At 34.7% G+C, this 9,914-nt stretch overlaps 1 protein-coding gene across 1 annotated transcript; it reads right to left on the bottom strand.

The window, feature by feature from the left end:
• Positions 1–2,525: 2,525 nt before the first annotated feature.
• tm4sf18 (transmembrane 4 L six family member 18) lies at positions 2,526–9,860 on the bottom strand. Its single transcript, XM_007576898.2, has 4 exons — positions 9,318–9,860; positions 5,237–5,305; positions 3,836–3,978; positions 2,526–3,026 (listed from the first exon to the last, which is right to left on the bottom strand). Exons 1-4 carry the CDS (start codon positions 9,495–9,497, stop codon positions 2,828–2,830), a joined length of 591 nt encoding a protein of 196 aa, XP_007576960.1. The 5' UTR covers positions 9,498–9,860; the 3' UTR covers positions 2,526–2,827.
• Between the last annotated feature and the right edge of the window lie 54 nt (positions 9,861–9,914).

The following is a 9,914-nucleotide window of genomic DNA, read 5'->3' as shown; positions in this document are numbered from 1 at the left end:
GAATGGATTTCCACACACCAAACATACGTGCTTTCCTTTTCTGACGCACTTCCAATGTTCCTTTTGTTTTACATGTAATTTCTTCAGAAATTATTGAAATACTGTTACTATTTTTAAAACCCAGATAAAATGTCAATAAAAATAGTCATGGTAAATAAATTGAAGGATATAAAACTTAGTGGAAAGACAAAGAACCACACATTAAAAAACTGTTTGGTATTATGAAATGCTCTCATTGATGTCTGATATTTTTTTGCTTTTTATTTCTAGAAAAGAAAGTGGGTTTATTACCTGGTTTATTACCTGGCAATAAAAACAAAATATGATTTTTAATCATTTATTAAAAGGTGTCAACAAAAATCTGTATTCCAACAGGAGAAAAATCTAGGACACACTAGAGATAAACCAGCTGACCAAATGTTCTTGGGTTGCTAGGTAACAGGGCTAGGCTCAGCAGGGGTTGCTAGGTAACGGGTTGGGCCTCACAGCAGGGGCGGTGCTTGCTGAATTACATTCAGGAGATTTTTGAGACAGATAATTTTCAAGAAACAAACATTTGGTTTAAAAAAAAGTTTCTTTTTTTTTTTGTCAAAAATTTGCAAGGAAAACTCTGGCGCTACGTAATAGTTTTTGAATGGAAGTGAATTTTTACAAAAATCACACCAACTGTATAAATAAAATTTAAATTATTTATTTACTCAAGGCAGCACAAATAAACAGCACATTAAAAAAAAAACATAACTAAAAACAGATATAAAATGTCATTCAATAATGAACTACCAACTGACAGATATCACGGCAGCAATTTACAGCAACAGGTAAAAAACACACAAAAATACCTAAAAACTTGATAAAAGGACACTTGAAGGTTGAAGGTACTTTCATTTACACAGTGTGTGTGTAAATGAACACACACACACACACAGCTTAAAGAAAACATCCAGACTTTATTTTGTAAGATTGATGTGAGTAATTTAAAGACAACCTCTTAACAACAATAGTCACTCCACACTATCATGAAATTCATCACTGATGTGTCAAACTCGAGTCGCTGGGGCCAAATCCAGCCCATCATAGCTAATCATGTGGCCACTCACAGCGACACATAGATAATCCCTCCAAGGTAACAGCTATGTATTTAAATATAATTTTATCAGTCAAATCAAAGCAGTTTTTTGTAGGAACATCAATGAGTTCCTACAGTTCATCACAATTACACAGTTATGGAAATGCACTTTTTCCTCACTTAAGACTTTATTTTAACATAGATGTAAAGTTTGTCAAAATGTATTACTCAAATTTATTATGCTTAGCCAACAAATTGTTTCTTGTGACATTTCTTGGTGTATTTAAGTTCTGTAATGCTGCTCTTGCATAAGCAGTTGGCGGTTACCATAGCAACCAGTAACTGACAGCTCCTCCCCTTTTTCTGTTGCCGTCGGTAACTGTGGTATGTATTGGGATCAGCTCTGTTTTCTTCACAAGTATTAATATTTTAACATGTCTTAGACAAATTTAATCATATACAGTATTTCATGTGTAATTTTGTCATGTTTTTTTCTGTTTTTAACTTGTTTTATTAATTTCATTTTAGCTTTGTTTAATTTTACAACTGTTAGCTGCTGCTTGGGAATCTTTGCTCTGTAGTTTGTTTAGGGTAATTTATTGTATTTTATTTAAGGCATAGGGCAGAAGCTCTTTTGTTAGAATATATATAGAGAACCTGAGTGTTTCTGTTATGAAGTCAACCTACTGGACCTGAGACGAACATAGAAGGGTTACACGACTGTGAATTTATTTATCATTTTCCATAAAAACTGTCAAAAACATTGGATTTATGTGGGTTTACTTCTATTTCATTGCTGCCTCAGCGTTATTTTAGTCCATGACCGATGGCGGCAAGTAACAAAAAGTCACATTTACTGTTTTACATATATCATTTACAATTATCACAAAAATTTTTACAAGTATTTCTAAGTTAGCTCCGCAAAATCCATTATGTTGATTGCAAAAAAGAAAAAAATAATAAAATAAATCACAAAATTGCAAAATCCTGCAGTGGCTACAACGGTGTATGAGAACCACTGTAGATACAAAAAACTGGAGAAAATATCTGGCAAAAACATTTCATTTTGAGATTAACCTCAGAAATTCCCCAGAAAATATGTGGAATTTCTAAGTTTGAAAAGAAAAAAATTCAGAAATTTTTAGATTAATTTCAGAAATTTTTGTGTGAAAATTTGGACAGTTCTGGTTTTGAAAAGTTGAACATTTGCTGGAGAAAAACTCAGAACTTTTGAGGTAGATCTCAGAAATTTTCTAGAAAAAAGTTTGAAATTTTCTGAGTTTCAAAAGTGGAATTTTTTTTACTTTTGACACAAAAAATTTTACTCTCAAAATTTCAGATTTTTTTACTCAAATTTTTAAAATTTCAAGTTCATGGATTTCAAAGTTTCTTTCTTCAAAATTTCTGAGCTTAATCTCAAAATTTCTGAGTCTCTGAGTGGAAATTGACATTTTTATCCTTTATCTTCAATGGCCCTATTACGCCATTGTTCATTATTATTTAATTTTAAGAAGCACATATAGCGACACAGCAATTTATTAAAATTTTAACAGTTTGTTAATGGGTTTTATGAATGCATTCTGGTACAGTCGGCCCTTTGAGAACATTCATGATCTTAATAAGGCCCAAAATGAAAATGAGTTTGACGTCCCTGATTTGGCCCATCAGCAAGACACAGCTTACCTGTGTCTATATTTCAGGTGTTGCTGTGTTGTACTGCTGTTTCTGTGATACGCCCAGCGTCCATGCAGATGTGCCTCTCTAAGCGTTGAGACTGTACTCCTGCTTGTAGCAGCAGGGCCGGCAGATGGCGTTCACTAAACCGTTTCCAAGCTGTAGGAGACAGATAATGAATTCCAGTACCGCGAGGCCCAGTAAGACGCACAGCAGAGTGACGTTCCATTCTACGATGTTGATGGGCTGGAGGCACCACGACCAATTTTCAGGCTGCAACAGATACCTGGGAAGCACAGAAGAGAGAAAGTGACAATCAAGAGCTGGTTTTGTCTTTCAGGACACTGAAAAAACATGAAATTTTACTAAGTGGTTTTTGGTCTAGTTTCTAAAGCACATACTAGACTTGCAAATAAGAGAAAAGTAGCTTATAAGATATAGGCACTTGTTTTAAGTCAATAATTCCTTTAAATTGATTTTAAAAAGTCCACTGCGCCGTTACCTAGCAACCCCAGCCAAGCCAAGCCTGTCACCTAGCAACCCAGTTCTAGTTCTACAAGCTCCTATATTTTGCTGAAAAGTTACTTAAAAGTTTGTTTTGTCTTATTTTAAAATAAGACAAAACAAGAAACTTTTCAGCAAAATATAGGGGCTTGTTTTAAGTAAATAATTCTTTACTATTGAAAAAGTACTAGTTGGGTAGAACATATTTATAGAAAAAAATGTAACTCAAATATTTTTTCCACTGTTCTGGTTTAATTACTGCTTTGAATATGTTGTTCTTTCAGCAAATGACCTTATTTAGAGTCCGTTTACTTCAGTTAACGATTAATCCATTACTAAATTAAGTTGACAGTTATTTGACTAATCAGTTAATCATATCAGCCCTGATCTAGATGACAGGGCTGATGACAGCCCAAACCTTTTTGGGAAATGATCTACTGAAGAGAACTTTGTAGAAGTTGTGCATCCCGTTTCATCTGACATAAAACTACAGCAGCATTTTTAAAAAGTCTTAAGATATGAAAGTACAGCAACAACGATAATCTTCTTGATGTAAAATGTTTTTATAATTGTTATTATTGGGTGTCTTACCTGCCGCGCTGGTCTGCGAAGGGGTACGACCACCCATAGGAGGTGAAGCAGTGGGGGCCCTGAATCAAAGCCAGGCCTGAAATGACGAAGCAGTAACCAGAGCCCAGGAGGCCGATGATGGCCGCCAGAACCGAGCCGCACATCTGTGAAGGCACAGCGGCACACAGGCAGTGTTTTAAAAACAACAAACTAGTGTTTACTCTGCAAAAACACAAAATTCTACCAAGTATTTTGGCCTAGTTTCCACTGCAAATATGTTAGTACACTTGAAATAAGACAAAAATATTTTCACTAGAAACTAGACTAAAAAATACTTTTGTGTTTTGCAGTGTGGATTTGGTTTGGAGTGTAAGCTGCAACGAATAAATGTTGACCGTTCCACTTCATCCCTGCTGAGCTTGAAAAAACAGGCTCAGCTGCTACACACACACATATAGACGCAGCTGTGCTTGAATGGTATTCAAGCTCACTTTGGTGTGTGTTTCTTAACAATGGGAGCCTTGTTCAGGAATCATGGGAGACTCAGCATTGGCACTTCAGCTCTATCTGATAGAAATCTAGTGTTAGCTTGGCTATTACTACCTAATACAGTGGTGCCCAAAGTCGGTCCTGGAGGGCCGGCATCCTGCATGTTTTAGTTCTCTTCCTGGTTTAACGCACCTGAATCAAATGATGGCTCATTACAGGCCTAAGAAGAACATTGACATGCTGAGAAGGTTGTCACCGCCACCAGGGAGAGAACTGAAACATGCAGGATGCCGGGCCTCCAGGACCGACTGTGGACACCTCTGACCGAATGCTTTACTCTCAAAGCGGTGACAACAAAATAATAATATAATTGCAAAAACGGCATTATATGCTGACGAATAAAGACACAGAAATGGATACAAATGTCAAAATGTTTCACTCAGAAACAGAAGGAAGTGCTAGCTTAAGTGCTAGTTTCCATTAGCACTTCAGCTCTATCCGATAGGAATCTAGTTTTATCTTGGTTATTGACGACTTAATAAACTGAAAAAACTCCAATAAATATAAACTGACTGAAAAAAATCTGAAAGCAATAGAAATGTTGAAATGTTTCATTCAAACACAGAGCGAAATGTTAGCTAAAGAGCCAATTAGCATTAGCACTTCAGCCATATAGGATAGGAATCTAGCTTTATCTTATTGACTTCTTTAATGTATTACTCTGAAAGGGGTGAAAACAAAATTATAATAATAGAACTGCAAAAAAGTCCAGCCGATATATAGAGACTGAAAAAAAGAAACCTGTTGAAATGTTAGCCTGTCAGATAAGCTGAATGCTCTAGATGTGTATCAGATCCCATAAACAGTTGCTGGTGCAGAATGTTCCCCTCCTGTATATTTTGAGCACTGGTCCCAGCGTAAAACGTCTCCTACCATTAAGCTTTCATTCCAGCAGCAGCTGCATTTCCCTAGAGTGATGAAGGCCACAGCTGGAATCAGCATCTGGAAAGACAGAACGGATTCTTCTGTTACAGTTTCTGAGCAATGACATTTTCCCCTTTATCTAACTTATTATTCTGTTGCCAGATAATTTAATAAAAAAGGAATATTATGAAGGTTCTGCATGTAACTGTAGATTTAAGTTTTCAATGCAAAACAGGTTCATTTAATTAAAACAGCTATACATCATTATAAAAATGAATTTAAAAAAGTAATAACTAGTAAAGCGCATGTCTGAACAGAGCTTTTTAATTTAATTATTAAACACAAAATCTTACCAATTATTTTTGGTCTAATTTCTAGTGTAAATATCTTAGTACACTTGAGTTAAGGAAAAACTAACTTAAGCCCAGCTTGTTACCTAGCAACCCCAGTGAAGCTTGGCCTGTTACCTAGCAACCAGGACATCTAGTCAGCTGGTTTTACCGCTGTATGCACTGACAATGGCTACTGGAAAAGACAAGAGCACTGCAAAAACACACAGTCTTATTAAGTATTTTTAGTCTAGTTTTTTATTAAACTTGAATTAAGACAAAACCAACTAACAAGGAAAAGATCAGCTAGAAATGGGAAGTAAACAGCAGATTATTTCACTTATAACACATTTTTCCACATTTTAAGTGAAATAACCTGCCACTTTACGTATTAATTTTCTTTTTCAAAAAATGTATTGAGAAATTTGCTTTTTTTCTTATATTAGTATGTTTATATTAAACAAACTTATTCTTGTAATTCTAATTTGCGCAATTATATGATCAATGAAAACACAGTAACTCCACAATTTGACATTTCACAAATAAATGTGCTAAATGAAAACACACACATTTTTAAGAGTTTTTTGACACAAAGTTTTGGAGCTAGTTTTGGTGGTTTTCTTGGCCATATAGTTATAAAAATCACATCAACAACAAGATTTTACTACTGGTGGAAACAACAAAGATGACAGGAAGTGGTTGAAGGATTATGTTTTTTAACAACTTATGTGAACAAACTTATTTACTTATTAATTTTAATTACGTTTCTTATTTAATGGAAACACCGCAATCTCAAAATTGCGATTTTTCGACCTTTGCATAATATGGTCAAAGTTTTGCACTCATTTGTAACGGAAACACAGTTTGTTCTTTCCCCCCTGTCTGGGAGGAAGAGAGGGACTCTGATCCTCTTTCCTGTGTTGCTGTCCGTCTCCCAGAGACATTAATCACATGCTAACAAAAGGAAAGGATGTTCCAAAATGTTTTCCACACCCGCAAAGTGCTCAACCGTCAGAATTTAGTTAAAATACACATCCTGCATGTCAAAAGAAAAGATTAAAAGGGAGTCTGACGACAGGGAGGGAAGTGCACGGCTTGTAAAGAGGAGAAAAGGAAAGACGGAGGGAGGATACACGTGGGAGAGGAAGTTGGGGGAGCTGCAGATGGATGTTCTCAGAGGGATTCAGTTTGTTCTTTGACCTACTAACTTTATGTCATTTCCATCCATCTGCTTAAAAATAAGCAGGAAAAATATTAAATGACTGAGATCTCATAGCTTTCAGATTCTAGAAAGTGTGACCTAATTTATAATTGAAATTTTTTAAAGCGAAAAAATGTCCAGCAGGTTTTTTGATATGGAGAAGCTTGGAATCTAAAAGAAAATTACATTATTACCTCTAGTTATACCTAAAAATATGTTTCTGATCTTTATTCAACTTAAAACGCACAAAAACACAAAATCATACCAAGTATTTTTGGTATAATTTAGTAAAATTATCTTAGAACACTTGAAACAAGACTTTTTATATATATCAGTTTAAAGGAATTGTTGACTTAAATCCAGCATTTACATCTTACTGAAAAGTTGCTTGTAAATTAGTTTAGTCTTATTTCAAGTGTACTAAGATAGCTTTACTAAAACCTAGAACAAAAATACTTAGTAAGATTGTGTACATACTTAGTAAAACGTACAGCGCATACCGTGGTAAAACCAGCTGACCAAATGTGCTGGTTGCTAGGTTTTTGCTGGGGTTGCTAGGTAACAGACTGAGCTTTTGCTGGGGTTGCTAGGTAATGGGCTGGGCTAAAGTTAATTTTGCTATTGATAGTTTCACTAGAAACTAGATAAAAATACTTGGTAAGATTTTGTGTTTTCGTAGTTTACCTCTTTCTGTTTATATTTATATACCAAAACTGATTTGAGTTTCCTGTGTGGAATAGAAAAGAGAAAAGTTATTCGTATTTTATTTTAAAATCATCAATCAGAGATGATCAATGAGAAATTGGATGATTTCTATCCTTGATCGATTGATTGTTGTGTTTCTTTGATTTTTACCATAAATAAAAATGGAGTATTTGTAAACTTCTCCTGTGTAAATCAAATTGCTCTTGTGGTCCTCCGTCCAGTAGGGGGCGCTAATCAGTTATACCTCAGTTCTGACCAGTTTCAGTTCTTTAACTATCACACTTCATTCATATATCATTTCAATTTTCTTGTGTTATTTCCTTTAAATCCACCTGAAACTGGCTTAATTAGCACAGAGTGTCATAATTTACACTTTATGGACTGGTATGTAGGTTTACAGAAGAATAGTTGGAAAACAAAGTTAATTTTAGTTGTAAGGCACAATCTTTCTGTTGTTGCTGGGTGAAAAAGAACAGCTCCTTTCTGTTCAATTAGAGCAAAACCCCATCAGCTCAGCGGCGTGCAAAGCAGACAGATTAACTGTAGATGTACAAAACGCTTCTTTGTTCCCACTGAACAACTGCAAACTCACTCAGACTGAATGGTGGCAAAGGGGAACAATTTATACTCTGTAATTTTTCAGGGCAAAATCCACTTTAACTTACTAAAAAAATACATTTAAAGACACGAAATAGCGCAAACCAACATTACACTGCAAAAACACCAAGTATTCAAGTATTTTTGCTCCAGTTTCTAGTGAAAACATCTTAGTAAAATAAGACAAAACTAACTTACAAGTAACTTTTCAACAAAAAAGGAGCTTATTTTAAGTAAAAATTAGTTCATATTGATGAAAATATACCAGGTAAAAGTGAAATAGTCTGCCAGTTGAACTAAATTAAGGAATTATTCATTTAAAACAAGATTCTACAACTTGGCAAAAAGTTAACTGTATGTTTGTTTTGTCTTATTTCAAATCTAATAAGATACTTGGACCGAAAACTAAAGGAAATAGTTGATTGAGTGTTTTTGCAGTGTAATCTCTAATGAATAAGACAGGAAGGGAGGAAACACTTTTGTTTCCATAAATATCTAACAACAATTTCTAAAGATACATTCATTCTTTACTTTTTAAATATGACTATAAAATATATTTTGAGTAAATATGAAAGAAGATTAATGGTTTATATTGCTTTAGGTTTCCCCATTAATAAATTTAAAACAATAATAATGCTTTATTTGTAGAGCAATTTTTTACACAAATGAACATAAAACACCATCCATCCTACAAGACACAAGGTAAAAGTAAAACCAATTTAAATCAATTTTAAATTATTTAAATTTCAAATTGATTAAAATAAACTTGATTGATTTACATAACATAATAAAAATACAAAAGAAATTAAAATATTAAAAGCCTTTTTTTGTTTTTTACTTTCAAACAGACAAAAAGTAAAAGTAAGAAAAACTACAAATTTAAAAATTGTCATGCCTACTGACATCCAATTTTACATTATTTGTTTGAAAAAAAGCAGGTAGAAGATACAAGATTTTGTGGTTTTCATACTAAAACTTGCAAACATTTACATGTTTGCATAACAGATAAGTCTGAAATCATTCGCACATCGAATGACACTTAAACCTCACATTCTCATCCTAAAAAGTACAATTATTTAACATCATCAATATCATTTTTGGTCCCAATAAGCTCCTTGTTAAACACTTGTTTTTTTAGTATATCATTAGTTTTAACTAATGATTTAAAAGAATAAAAATTCCTGACCATAAAAGCCCTTTTTAAAAAAAAAAAAAAAAATCTAACTAAAGTTAATATGTAATAAATGTTTTTACTCACCAGCAGCCCTCCGCCTCCCAGTCCACCAAAGTACCAGATGTAGCTGGCGAGTCGGTCCTGCTGGATGTAGGTGATTTCTCCCATTGGAAACAGCAGCAGCAGGTTGGCCAGAACACTGCAGAGCGCCAGCGGCAGCAGAGCCAGGCCCAAAGACCGGGCGAAACCCACCGAGCAGCACATCGAAAAACCAAAACACCAAACTCACAACGAGCAGAGGGAGACGGCGGAGGAGCTGGAGCGGCTCTGGAGAGGCGCTGGGAAGGAGAGGAGGGGAACAGCTGAAGGGACAGGAAGCGGGTTGTGTCGGAGTTAAAGGGTGGAGGGGGTTCTGGCATGACAAAGGAGGAAACACGTTCACGCTGACGAGACCCGAACGAACGGAAAAACAAAAAGTCCAACAGGGATGATGGAGTTTCCCTCAGGCCGTTAGTCAGCAGAGACAAAATCAGGATGGAACAAAATAACTCAGAAGAAACAGCCGACATGTTTAATGACGTAAATATAAGAAAAAAATTAAGATTACAAGAATAAAGTCAAAATAAAGTAAAAAATATTTAAAGGATAAAGTCCTATTATTACAAGAATAAAGTCACAATA

Source organism: Poecilia formosa, unplaced genomic scaffold, assembly GCF_000485575.1.
Source record: "Poecilia formosa unplaced genomic scaffold, Poecilia_formosa-5.1.2 Scaffold419, whole genome shotgun sequence".
NCBI classification, from domain to species: domain Eukaryota; kingdom Metazoa; phylum Chordata; class Actinopteri; order Cyprinodontiformes; family Poeciliidae; genus Poecilia; species Poecilia formosa.
This window is presented reverse-complemented; position numbering and strand designations above follow the sequence as displayed.